Source organism: Petaurus breviceps, unplaced genomic scaffold, assembly GCF_028583685.1.
Source record: "Petaurus breviceps papuanus isolate PSGF00001 unplaced genomic scaffold, PetGlider_PUasm1.0 91041, whole genome shotgun sequence".
NCBI classification, from domain to species: Eukaryota; Metazoa; Chordata; class Mammalia; order Diprotodontia; family Petauridae; genus Petaurus; species Petaurus breviceps.
This window is the reverse complement of record NW_027187400.1, coordinates 1,460,855-1,475,190: the sequence shown is the minus strand read 5'-3', so window position 1 is coordinate 1,475,190 and position 14,336 is coordinate 1,460,855. Positions and strand designations below refer to the sequence as shown.

The following is a 14,336-nucleotide window of genomic DNA, read 5'->3' as shown; positions in this document are numbered from 1 at the left end:
ACGAGAATAGTTTAGTGACACAGGATCGATGCGGTGTGTGTATGGGAGGAGGGGACGGGCAAGTCATGGATTGAGGGGGAGAGGAGAGGAGAGGAGAGGAGAGGAATTTCTTTCCCTCCTAACACCTCTCTTTCTGTTAATGGTTGCAGCATCCGCCAAATCACCCAAGCTCAAATCCTTGGGTGTATCTTTTTCTCTCCATTCTTTACACATAGGGCCCAGTGCAGAATAAATGCTTAAGAAAGGATTGCTCATTGATTGGTCGATTTTCACCCACCCCAATCCCGACAGACAACCAGTTGCCTGGTGTTTGGGATTTCACCTCCTCTGTATTTCCTGTGTCCACTCCGACTTTTCCATCCACACTCCATAGTAGCCTTAGCTCAGGCTTCCAGAAGCTCACCCAGACAAATTTGAGAACCCCCTTAGTTGTCTACCTGCCCTCTACAATCTATACTTCAGCCAGCCACCAAAGGAATCATTCTAATGCACAAATCAAATCTGATCACTCTCTTGCTCAAAAATCTTCAGTGGCTCCCCATTGTCTACCAAATAAAATAGAGATTCTTTAGATTGGCATTCAGGTCCCTCTACAGCCTTTGTTCCTACCTGCCTTTCCAAGTCACAAGACTTCCTTTCACACACTGTATGTTCTATTCGAACCAAGGTATTAGAAGATAGTCCTGATTTCATTCTGCCCTCTCCCATCTTCATGTACTTGAACAAGCCAGCCTCAGGACCAGAATGGGATCTCATTCCCCACCCTCATCTCTCCATTTCAGGTTCTTCAAGGCCCCAACTCACATACTTCATCCTCCATAAAGCCTCCTATAAGTCTCTTTAATTAAGAAATGATCCCTCCCTACTTGAATGGAAACTAGAGGAATGCTGAGTAACATATTGGACTTGAAGTCAGAAAGACCTGGGTTCGAATCCTGCCTCAGGCATTTATTCCACTATATGATGCTGGGGAAGTCATTTAACTTTCATAAGCCTCAGTGACTACATCTGTATAATGTGGTTAACAATAACTAGTACCTATTTCATAGGGTTATTATGAGACTTGAGGGAGATAAACTATGTAGAAGAGTCTATGTGGGGCAGTGGATACAGTGTTAGACATGAAATCAAGAAGACCCAAATTCAAATTTAGCCTCAAATGCTTGGCTAGCCATATGATCCTGGGAATGTCATTCAACCAACCCCGTGCCTCAGTTTTCTCATCTATAAAATGGAGATAATCATAACACCTAACTGCCAGAGTTGTTATGAGGGTAAAATGAGATAGTTACAAAAGTAAACTTCTATATAAATGTGAGCTATTATTGCCATCTAGGGTGCAATGGAAGCCTTAAAGGGCTATATAAATTCTAGCTATTATTGTTTGCTACCTTTCTCTTCCTCAATGACTTCTTGTGGGTAAAGACTATGACTTTTCCTCTTTATATCCCCTGTATTTAGCATAGTGCCTTCCAGCAACTGAGTCCCAAGGAGCTTCCTGAGGAAAAGGAGATAGGAAACATACATTTGTTAAGTGGCTATTATGTGCCAGGAACTTTAAAAACATTATCTCAGTTGAGAAATTAAGTGACTTGCCTAGGGTCATACAGCTAGTAAATGTCAGAGGTGAAATCTGAACCAAAGTCTTCAGTATTCCAATCCCAGATTTCTAGCTATACTCTAATGCTTCCTCCTCTTGCACCTAGCAGGCCTCCATAAATGTTCTTTGAATTTGCATTTGTCGTTGTTCTTCCCTATCCCTCACCCCACCCTACCTGCAATAATCAGAAAAACATCAAATGCATCCACCCATCCCTAGAAATATTTGAAGAACAGCCATCATGCTCTGCCCCCTCTCCCACCCAAGTCTCATCTTTTCCAAGCTATAATCCTCCCCACCTGTGTGGAACCTTGGAGCCTGGGGTATACGCTCTCCATTAAGGATTCAGTGTTCACAATGTTCCTTCACAAGAGACACTCACAGGGCACACAAATTATTCTTTCATCTTCCACCTCTGGGCCTTTGCATTGCTCTCTCCCATGGCCAGAATATTTCCCCTACTCATCCCCACCTCTTGGAATCCCTAGTTCCACCCAAGGTTGAACTGCAAGCCCATTTCTCACACAAGGTTTTTCCTGATACCTCCAGTGGTTAAGAACTCTCCCTCTCTCCCCATTCCAAAAAATTACTTTGTACAAATATTCTGTACATACATCACCTCGTCACCTCTTGCCTGGGCTTTGTAATAGACTTCTAACTGGTCTTTCCTCTTTAAATCTTTCCCAACTCTTATCCATCCTCCATGTATCTGTCAAGGTGATTTTTCTTGTTTATTTTTTAAATTAAATGTCAATTTTCTCTCCCTTTCCCTTGCCCCTTCCATTGAAAAAGAAACCAAAACACTTTCAACAAATATTCATGGTCAGGCAAAAACTAATTCCTACATGGGCAGTGTCCAAAAATATACATCCCATTCTGCATTTTGAGTCCATCACCCTTCTGTCAGTAAGCCATCTTTTTCATCAGTCTTCAGGAATTGTGATTGGTCATTACATTGCTCAGAGTTCTGAAGTCTTTCAAAATGGTTTGTCTTTACAATGTTATTATCATATAAATTGTTCTGCTTCTGGTCACTCTGCTTCATCTTCTGAGTCACCTCAGGTTTGTCTGAAACTGTCCCTTTCATCATTTCCTTTGGCACAATAATATTTCATTTCATTCACATGACCTAGCTTGTTCAGCCATTCCCCGGTTGATAGGCATCTTTTCTTTTACCATTTACAACATATAATTTACCCTTGTATATTTAGATGTGTATTCAACATCTATAACTGTTAGTGAATGATATTTACTATAGTAGAGAAAAGCAGTATTATTGCATCTTGGCACCATGGTTAATAAATGTATACAACTTGTTTGCCTATGCATGCCTTCAGCATGCATCTGTCCGTAGTGCTAAATTTTCATGAGTGTATTTTTACTGCGTTGTAAATTCTTAATCAACCTGTCTTATTAGGTTGTATTAGATTGTCATGTTCAACAGTGACACCAATCTTTTACTTGCTATGTGACAGAGAAGGTTCCCATAAGGCATGTTGCTTTTTAAATTTAATACAGTGAGGATAGGGATGAATTTTATCCCAAGTTTGAAAAAAAAGTTGTTTCCAGTTTTTTGCCACAAGGTACCTTTCCCAAATTGTAGGTCTGACCAAAACTTAGAAAAACATAAGAAGTTGATCAATGTGATGACCACCCATGATTTCAGAAGACGTGTTAACTATCTCCTGACAGAGAAAGGAATACTCAATGTGAAAAAGAGAAATACATTTCCAGACATGGTTGATGTGGGAATTTATTTTTCTTAACTTTACATATTTGATATAAGGGTTTTAGATATCTTTCTTTTTCAGACTTTCATCAAACATTGACTTTTCCATAGACCCATCAGAAGCTACAGGAAGAGCTAATATAGTTTGCTGAGTCTGTAAACTTTCATTTTCAGTTTTTAGAACTGGGGGATGGGGAAAATGGGAGAAGAGAGAATTTAAATGCTTATTAATTTTAAAAATATTTTTATATTGGGTTATAGAAATCTATCTTGCTTTACAAGAAAGTGAGGGTGAGGGTGAGGGGGATAGGAGGGAAGGTGGGGTGATAAAGGGGAGAGCAGACTGGGAAAAGGGGTAATCAGAATTCATGCCATCTTGGGGTGGGGGAGGGGAGAGATGGGGAGAAAATTGGAACTCAAAATCTTGTGGAAATAAGTGTTGATTAAAATAAATTAATAAAAAAATAAAATAATTTTAAATGTAGATCTGACCATGTCATTCCCCTTCTCAATGAACTCCAATGAAACCCTATTACACCCAGGATCAAATATAAATTCCTCTACTGACACTGAAAGCCTTTCACAACCTAGCCCATTCCCATCTCGCCGATCTTCTTACCCTTGGTTCCTTTCCACAAGACCCACAATCCAACAATTCTGAGCCTCCTGCTGTTCCTCAAACACAACACTCCATCCTCCTGGCACCATGCCTTTGCACTAACGCCTGGAATATTCTCCCTCTTCACCTTCATCTTCTAGTTTCCCTGGCTCCCTGCAAGACTCAGTTCAAGTGTTTAATAAATGTTGATTGAGCAATTGAAATTCCACCTTCTGCAGACAGCCCTCCCTGGTTCTCCCAGCTACTAACGCTCCCCTGCTCAGATTGCCTTCCGTCTCCTGCATTTTTCTTGTGTACATCTATGTGTACACGGCGCCTTCCCCAAATAGAGTGTGAGCTCCTTGAGGGCAGGAATTCTTTTTGCCTTTCTTTGTAACCCTAATGCTTAGCACAGTGCCTGGCACACAGCAAAAGCTTAAAAATGACCATTAAGTTTTTGGACAAAACCAGGGTGGGAATTTGTTTTACTTGACTGTACCTTTGTTAGAAAGATTTTTTATTTTGTTCCCCACCTCAAGGGAAGGAAGAAGGACCAAAATTTTTGTTCCTTGAAAAAAACAATTTAAAATGTTTAATTTTTTTAAAATGCTTGTTGACTGACTGATTGATAGTACTGATTCACTTGAAAGTGCAAGAACCTGGTCTGAGATGCTGCCATATGGCACACAGGCCACTTTCAAACAGTGGGGGATACAGGGAAGAACCCAGAGCTTATTAAAATTTGCAAGGATTCTTGGTTAGAATAGAAGCTGCTGCAGAAGGGTACTGAGCATCCTAGAGAAAAAAGGGTGCAGAGAAGGAGGCAGGAATGCACCGCACATACACTCTGTCTATGGTCTTCCATCAAGATGGGCCACCCCACTGGGAGGAAGGAATGAAGGCAGAGAAACTTCACCCTCTCCCCACCCTTTCTTTGGCTGCTCCCTTGATCATTATCATTGCAAAAAAGTTGAGCAAGAGATAGAAAGGAAGCACCCAAAGTGGCAAGATAGCAGGGGGCCACCCTTTCTCGTGGGCACACAGTGTGCCCAAGGGGGCTGCTGACTTCCGCCACGCTCGGCTAAAATAAGGGCATTGGCTGCCAGCAGATGCATAACTGCTGTCCCTGCCACAGACAAGAAGCTATTTTTATCCCACAAACATCAACTTTCAAATGTTACTCAGGAAGCTGCCCAGAGGCTGTCGGGCTTCAGTTTCTACCTTCCCCAAAGGGCGTTCTTTTAGTTCCCATAAACTGTTTCACTCTGCTCATTCAATCATTCAAGAAACCCTGGGCACTGGCTGTATTCAAATCTTCACTGGACACAAAGAGAGACCCAAGCAGATCACACCTGGGCCCTGTTCTCCAGGATCTCACAGTCTAGTGGCCGAGATAACGTCACTATAGGGCAGGGTGGGACACCTGCCATTTGGAAGGAACAGATCACAAGGTTTAGAGAAAGAGACCGATTTTAGTTAGGAACACAGGAGATATGAGAAAATGGATGATATTTCATAGATGGGAAACTCTGGGGATCTGGGGCAAGCAGAAATATTTGGAATTCACTCTCTGTCCTCACAGTGAATGCTGAGTTTCTGCTCCTGAGACTTTGGAGGGAAGGACAAAGCCCCTGCCATGGGACATTGCAAAGGGTTCATTAGAGAGTGTCAGCTCTGTAATTATCCAGGGTGGAGCTCAAGATATAAAGTGAATCCACACATCGAGGTAGGAAGGGCACTGGGTTGGGGGCCAAAAGACCTGGGTTCTCAACCTTATCACCTTACCATTCACTGCAGAATCTAGAACAAATTGTTTTGCCCCTCTGGGTTTCAATTCCCTTGTTTGTACGAAGAATATGATGGCAACTTAGACATTCTAATTGTCCATATTCTAAAGTGTCTGCTACCCAAGGCTTCAGCATTCCATGTTCTAAGGGCCCTCCCAGCCCTGACATTCTATGTTCTAAGGCCTCTCCCAGCCCTTGCATCCTGTGTTCTAAGGCCTCTCCCAGTCCTGACATTCTGTGTTCTAAGGGTCCTCCCAGCTCTGACATCCTGTGTTCTAAGGTGCCTCCAAGTCCTGACATTCTGTGTTCTAAGGGCCCTCCCAGTCCTGACATTCTGTGTTCTAAGGTGCCTGCCAGTCCTGACATTCTGTGCTCTAAGGGCCCTCCCAGCCCTGACATTCTGTGTTCTAAGGGCCCTCCCAGCCCTGACATTCTGTGTTCTAAGGGCCCTCCCAGCTCTGACATTCTGTGTTCTAAGGTGCCTGTCAGTCCTGACATTCTGTGCTCTAAGGGCCCTCTCAGCCCTGTCCCAGCTCTGACATCCTGTGTTCTAAGGGCCTTCCAGCTCTGACATCCTGTGTTCTAAGGGCCCTCCCAGCTCTGACATTGGCTCTAAGATTGTGAGGAAATCCCCTTTTATTCTGACCATAACAGAAATGCTGTCATCATCATCATCATTATCATCATCACAAGCATTAACAAAATACTTTAAGGTTTACGAATAACTTCCATAAATATTCTCTCATTTTTATCCTCACATCCCTGGGATATAGGTGCTCTCATTATCCCCATTTTAGAGATGAGGAAACTGAGGCAGACAGAGGTTAAGTGACTTGCCCAAGGTCACTCAGGTAGAACCGTAGCTGAGCTGGAATTCTAACTCTAATCTCTGTGCTTTCCACCACACCACCTGATCTCTTGCTCAGGTGACCCAGGTCTCAGACCCAGGTCTTCTGACTTCAGGCTGGTGGCTCTTCCCTTCCCCCTGCTGTGATCTCTCTCTGTGAAGCAGCTCTGTTCCATACCCTCACCCTCCCCATCAGGTGCCCCATGTCTTGATGCCTCCCTGTGGGATACATCATGCAGGCCTGTCTTCCCTGGGCAGTGGCCCATGCTTGAAGATGATGTCCTTTCCCTGTCAAAAATAAAAACAAATAGCTTTCTACTCCTTCCAAGTTCCCATCTCAGTGATCTAATCAACTAACTCGTGCTTAGTGTCTATAATTTCGTGGATTCCCCTGCTTTGCCCCACAGAAGATCTAGGAGCATTGGACAGAACTTTCAAGGATGTATATTTCAGCTTAATCTCATTAAAAAAAAACACTCCCTGACATCTAGCCCTGTCCCAGAGTGGAAGGAGACAGTAGATGGTCATGGAGGGACCTCAGAGGTTTTCCTGGAAAACTGTGGCCCCCCTGGAAAGGATCTGCCTCCAGCCAGAGAAGATCCATGCTCAAAGCCCAGCTCTGCCTCTTTCTTCATGTGTGGCCACAAGCAAGTCATGTCAGCCTTCTGGGGCGCAGCTTCCTCATCAACGACACAAGAGCCCATCTCTTCCATCTCTAACCCTCTGCTTCATTTTACAGATAAGGAAGGAAGGAAACAAGCATTTGTAAAGCCCCTACTTCATTAAGCCGGCACTGCACTAAGAGCTTTCTAAAAATCATCTCATTTAATCCTCACAACAATCCTGTAAGATAGGTGCTATTATTACCCCTCCCCCTCCATTTTACAGTTGAAGAAACTGAGACAGGTATTGGTTAAGGTTCACACAACTAGTGAGAGTCCGAGGCAAGATTTGATCTCAGGTCTTCCTGACTCCAGGTTCAGTGGAGAGACCACTGAGCCTCCTAAGTGAGGCCCAGAGAGGTTAATTAACCAGCCCAAGGGTCACACAAGAGTGTATGTAGCAGAGCTGGATTTCAAGTCTCAGTCTTCTGATTCCAATCAGTTGATTCCCCCTTCAGTCATGGGTTGGACTAGGTGACCTCTGAGTCCCCTTTCTGCTTGACATTCTGCCAAAATAACACTGACTCACATTTATTTGGGACTTGGCAGCCCTTTCTTGACAGTGGGACAGCTGTCATCCCATTCTCATTTCACAGGAGGGAAGCTGGGACTCAGAAAAGCCAAGTACATTGCCCAAAGTCACACAGCTAACAAGGGGCTCAATGCAAAGCTTTTGATGGCCAGGCAAGAGCTTTTTTCCAGGGCACTGCATAGTCTCTCCTGTGTCTTAGACCAAAGCAATGGATTTCTAGGGCACTTGGCAGCACCTCAGGAGGCCAGTGAAGATGATGTTTTTAGTCTCTGCTCTGCCAGCGCCCCTCACTTCTTACCTCAAATGATGTCATCATCATCTGATTAGAAATGGGAGTTAACCTGATTTGGACACACACACACACACACACACACACCAGACTCTGCTCTGCAGAAACATCCCTAGTCCCATTGTCCCCCTACAGCAGAGCCTTGCCCAGTCCTGAGGCACTGGAGATGACTCCTCTCCCTCACTGATTTCCCCAGAGGTAGATCCATGAATTAATTCTTCCTGGAGGCACCTCCTCAGTCATTGGTGTGGGTGAGATGAGTAATCTGAGCAGATCCTGACAACTATACAGAGAGGCTCATTGTCTCTAAGTACCCTGTGAACACATTTCAGAGACCAAAGTCCTCCTTGTGTAAGGCTTGGACTTAAAATACTGGACATTTTAACACATCTGGCCACACATAGGTCACCTTCCATACCACTGTCCTTTTGGGTCATAAATCTGTAGCTGGAAGGGACCTCAGAGGCCATCTAATCCAACCCCTTCAATTTATAGTTAAGGAAAATGAGGCACAGACAGTTTAATTAATTTGGCCCATCACAAGGCCACAAAGTGTCACAGACAAGCCTGGAAGCCGGGCTTTCTGAATCCAAAGCTAGTAGCACTGCATGTACCGCACTGCCTCCCACAACCAGATCCCTGACTCAGGGATCTTCCAGCTACACCTCATGGCCAGGTGTGGGCCACAGATGGCAAAGAGAAGGCTCTAAGTTGCATTATGATTGGGTACTAGCAGGCAAACCTGACTATAGTTAGCAATTCATCTGAAGAACAATCCGGGGGGGTTTAGAGGACCACAAGTTCACTATGAGTCAACTGTATGATATGGCAACCAACAAAGCCAAAGCCATCTTAGGCTGCATTCAGAGAGGCACGGCTTCCAGGAACAAGGGGGCAATATTCCACTCCTTCTGCACCCCATAACTTGCCCTTGACAGACCATATTTAGCCTATGGATTGCGTTCAGATCTGAGTACCACGTTTTCGGAATAATGATGATAAGCTGAGCAGCACCCATGTGAAACTCAAGATGGTGCCCTATTGGGACTGTTTGAAGGAACCTGGAGTGTTTAGAATGGAAAAGAGAGGATATAGGGGAGGACACAGTAACTGCATTCAGGAATATGAAGAACTATTGTGAGAAAGAGGGGAAAGCCTTGCACTGCTTGGCAAAACCAGGAAAAATGGAGGGAAGTTAAAGAAAAGCAGATTTAGGATTCATCAAAAGAAAAACTTAGTGGTTGGAGCTGTCCAGAAGTAAAGCAGGTCTCTCCAGAGATGCTCACTTCCCCTCATTAATGGTCTTCAAGCAAAGGTGGATAAGCCCTCATTGGGAATTTTGTAGAAGAGATGCTAGATCAAACACAGAGTTGGACTGGACAGCCACTGAGGTCCTTTACAATTCAGAGGTTCTGTGATTTTGTGTTCCCGAGGCAGGCTGAGCCAACCATAATTACCCAAGTGAGTCAGGAAAGCCATACCCTCTCCAGATCACAGGGCTTAGTCTCTGTAGACCCAAGGGACCTTTTCTTGTGGGCAATGGCTGCACAATTGACTGGTCTGCTACTCCCAGGAGGGTAAGGTTCATGAGTAACAACGGCTAGGTAGTTTTGAGTACGTGACTGAGTGTGGGTGACTCCAGTTCTAAGCAAGGCGGAAACATCTGGAATGACTACATTGCTTTCCATCCAGATGCCTGCTTCTGCGTCAGCCCAGCGCAAGTGGGCACACACACATCTGTCACCTTTGGGAACACTCTGAAAATTGTCCAGGTTTGTGAGTGCCAGATACTGGACTTATGGGATATTTCCAGGGAATGGATATTTCTCAAGGAAGGCTACCCCATGGGTCTGACGACCAATTATTAACGACGACCGTTAATGAGGGGAAGTGACTACATCTGGACGACCACCCAGAACCCTGGCTTTTGATTCTCCCTTGGACTATTGCAACAGCCCCCGACCTAATCTTCTGCTTCCTGCTGTACCTTTCCATCCAACCTATACGAGACTCTAGATAGCTCTTCTCATGATAATCTGATCATAATATCTAAACTTTCCAACTCTCAGCTTCCTTATCTGAAAAATGGAAACAATAATAGCACTGCTTCTCAAAATATCAAATCAGATTTATATAAAAATACATTTATATACATATACATATACATACACAAATATACATATATGTGTGTGTGTGTGTATATGTATGTATATGAAATGTTCTGCAAACCTTACAATGCCATATAAAGGTGGGCTGTTTTTATTCTTCAGGATCTGGTCACCAGCAGCCTTATCTCCTCTATCCCCACTCAAGACCTCATTCTTCTCTCACTTTGGGTTGCTCACTATTACTCGAATACCCCAGGTTTGTTTCTGCCTTTACCCCATTACTTGTACCATTTCCCCTTTTCAGGATGCCTCCCTCTCTCACCACTCCTATCGAGTCTTTACCTTCTGAACCTTTAAGGATCATCTCACTGCCTACCCATTCCCTACCATGAAGCTTTTCCTGACCACCCCAAATTGTAATGATCTCTCCTATGAACTCCTATAGCACATAATTACACAGGGCTTCCTAACTTCTCTTTTCCTCTTCTTTCTCTGTTTTGTCCCCCAGTTAGACTGTAATCCCACTGAGGGGAGGATTCATCTCTGTATGACCAGTGGAGCCTTATACCCTATATTGTTCTTGAGTTGTTTCAGTCCCGTCTGGCTCTTTGTGACCCCCATTTGGGATTTTCTTGGCAAAGATACCAGAGTAGCTTGCCTTCTGCAGCTCATTTCTAACAGATGTTAAGCAAACAAGGTTAAGTGATTTGCCCAGAGTCACACAGCTAGTACCTGAGACCAGATTTTGAACTCATGGAGACAAGCCTTCCTGGTTCCAAGTCCAGTGCTCCATCCATTGCACCACCTAGCTACCCAATCACCAATACCTTTGACCAAATATGATCTTGGGGGTCCTTACCCATTACCCATACAGCACTCATTGAGACTTGATCAATGTCATCAATGTCCTTCCTAATTACCACAAATACATTACATGGATTCATAGACTTATATCTTTGAGCTGGAAAGATCTCGGAGATCATTTAATCCAACCACTTCATTTTGCAGATAATAAAATTGAAGCTGGGAAAAGTGCATGACTTGCCAGGGGTCACAAAGGCATAAATGGCAAAGCCAGGGTGAGAACCCAGATCCACTGCCTCCAAATCCATCTTTTTTCCCCTAGTGTTGGAAGGGATCTCATTCTGGTCAAGGGGCTCAGGGCTCTTATTTTTTTCCCCAGAAAGATGCATTTCTACGTCGAACATAAAATTCTCTCCAATCTTCCCTTCTCAATTCTCTGTGCCCAGGTCATTAGAATGCTCTTTTCTCCCTGCTGGTCTCCTCCTAGAAGGCTTAGGCACAGATGATAACACTGTAATGGAAACCAATACCAGGCACTTTCCCTTCAAGTCCAAATGTACCATCTCCTTATAGGTCTCCTTTCTCCCCTGGGGCTGAGTTGGAGAAGGGTCCTCTCAGCTCTGAAGTGTATTCATGCTCAGCATTAAGGAGAGCAAGATCAAAGCCAGGAAGCCAGAAAGAATGGGCAGGAAGGCCCAAAGCAAAACACCCAGGAAACAAGATTGGGAGGGATGAAACCTAGAAGAGAGAATGTCCTTTGGCAGCTTGGCAACAGCAAAAGAGGTCTCTGGAGCAAAAAAAAAAAAAAAAAAAAACAAATCCTCCCAAAACCAGCCCCACCCGTCTTATGGATTGCACATCCATCCCCAGCTAGGGTGTTGATCTAGATTGGGAGGGGACCTCATAGACCATCTAGTCCAACCTCCCCATCTTGCAGATGAGGAAACTGAGCCCCAGGAGGAAGGGAAGTCATCTGCCCAAGGTCACATGAATAGTAAATGGAAGAACCCAGGATTCAAACCAAAAACTAGGAATCTTTTGGAGCCAGAAGGGTCCCCAGAGATCATTACAATGGGGAAAACTGAACTCAAAGCGAAAACTGAGAGTGCCAGCCTACCTCCTCCCATCCCTTCCCTAATGTGCTGATGCAGTGGGGATGAGATACAGACCATTAGAGATAGTGATAGACAAAGGTTACAGTAACAAGTTTCTGAGGGCCTACCCCAACTTGTAGAAGAGTTGTCCTCAGGCCCAAGAGAAAGACAGGCAGCTCCCTATTTGGCCCTGGATCCAGGAAAGTGTAAGGGGTATCACTTACCACATGGTAGATGCCCAGGGCCGTGGTGGCGATCCTGACATTGAAGCAAAAGCAGATGCGTTGGGTTGGGACAACTCTGAGGGCCATGATCCCTGGCTGCCCGGCCTGGCAGTGGCCCGCCTGTCTGTCCACTCAGCTTCTGACGAGGTCTGCTGAAGACGAAAGAGGCAGCCCAGGCTCCAGTGCAAAGAAAGGAGAAGTTGCCTCCCCACCCCACCCCCATTTCACTTCCTTCCTCTTTGGAGACTGAGGTCAGCCTGCTGAAAAAGGGTTTCAAGTCAGCAGGGAGTATCTCCAATCCAATTCAATTCATTTGTCCACAAAATTCCCTAGAGCCTACCTACTATGTGCCAGGGACTGAGCCAGTATGCTGAGACAAAAAAAGACATGGTCCCTTCCCTCAAGGAATTTATGTTCTATAGCGGGGAAACAAACACAGATAAGGAGATACACAATATATACAAAGTCATTTCAAAGGATACCAACAACTGTAAAGATCAGGAAAGGCCCCATGTGTAAAGTAGCCCTTGAGTTAAGCTTTGAAGAGAGCTAGGAGACCTAGGAGGTGAAGGTGAGGAGGAGTGAATAGCTAGGCATGAGTCACAACCCGTGCAAAGATCTGGAGGTGGGAGAAGGAAAAAAAAAATGTAAAAGGAACCAACAAGAGGGACAGTTTGGTTGGATTGAAAAGTGAGTAAAGGTGGGGAATGTGTGAAAAGCCCATAAAGATATGCTGTGTTGTGAAGCACTTCAAAGGCCAGCCAAAGGAGTTGGGCATTTTACTCTTGAGCAGGGGGAGGCCATCATCCAAACTTTGCTTTGGGAATATCAGTTTGGCGGCTGGATAGAGGATGAATTGACAAAAGAAGAGACTTGAGATGGGGAAAAGGGAAGAATGAAAAAGTATTTATTAAGTAATTACCACAAGCCAAGTATTATACTAAGTAAGGGACCGGGATAGGGGAGTAGTGAGGATACAAAGATTGTGCATTCTAATAGGAAGAGACAGTGAGTAAAGGGGAGCAGTGACTGAGAAGGGGCATTCTTGTTTGCAAAGTTGCAAGTATGGTGAGTGGAGTCTGAGGGGAATAGGCTGACACTGTTTCCAGTAGCAACGGCCGTATTAATTTGATCATGATTGCAGAATTGAAAAGGGGTGGGCATGGGCATGGGGGTGGGGACAGAGAACAGTGGTGTCCTGAGAGTACAATTGAGAACAACTGGAACCACTTAGATATAGTGGCCCATGTGAGGTATTCCCTATTCTGGAGGGGAGTTTTGGAGCTAAAAGGGCTGAGTTCTCCAGGGTATGGTCTCTGGTCCCACTTCAGCTCCCTATCACACCCCCCCCAGCTAGTCAGCAAGGACATGACCCAGGAGTCAAAAAGCAGACTTTTTAAGGTATCATCTTGGAGGAGGCTCATATTTTACAAATTCATGTTAATTTTCTTAGTGAAATAAAGTTGAATGTGAATTATCCTGAAGCACAGCTCAATCTAGCAGGCCTGACCTGGGATCCATATGGCCCCATGAAACATGAAGGTGAGCATTCTTTTGCAACCCCAGTCTCAAAGCCCATTGGTATGGGACCCTTCTTATTGGGGTTGATCCACACCCCAAGTCTGGAGGAGAGAGAAGACAGAGCTGGGGAGGGGGAAGAGCTCTTGCTCCTCAGTCTTCTTTGGGTCTCTGGACTTTGCCCACTTCTGGCTTCCAGCTCCAAGAAAGAAGTTGGAAGAGGTCAACCTCACTTCCCATTGCAGAAAGAAAAGACTCTGGGTAAAAAAACCAACATGAGAGGAGTTGTCAAATTCCATCATCTCCCCATCCCCAGCTTACTACACTAGAGACCTGGGGGAACTTTCCCTTGGGTGAGCTCTGGGACACTCTCTCTGTCTCTCTCCTTGTCTCACTCTGTTTCTGTCTCTCTGCCTCCATCTCTGTGTCTCTCTGTTTCTCCTCTCCTCTGTCTCTCTTTCTCTCTGTCTCTACCTGGCCCCCTATGTCGCTCTCTATCTCATTCTGTCTCTGTCTCTCTTCACCCCTCCCACTCTCTCTCTGT

General features: G+C 44.8%; 1 protein-coding gene across 2 annotated transcripts in view; it reads right to left on the bottom strand.

Moving 5' to 3' along the window:
* The window catches only part of LAPTM5 (lysosomal protein transmembrane 5), a 45,597-nt gene extending 33,132 nt beyond the window's left edge, over positions 1–12,465 (bottom strand). The window contains exon 1 of one of the 2 annotated variants that reach the window (XM_069079503.1): positions 12,275–12,465. In XM_069079503.1, coding sequence (XP_068935604.1) covers positions 12,275–12,361 — 87 coding nt within the window. In that variant the 5' untranslated portion in view covers positions 12,362–12,465. Of the gene's footprint in view, positions 1–3,948; positions 4,079–12,274 lie in introns of those variants that run through there. The other variant, XM_069079504.1, reaches the window with a different exon arrangement.
* Between the last annotated feature and the right edge of the window lie 1,871 nt (positions 12,466–14,336).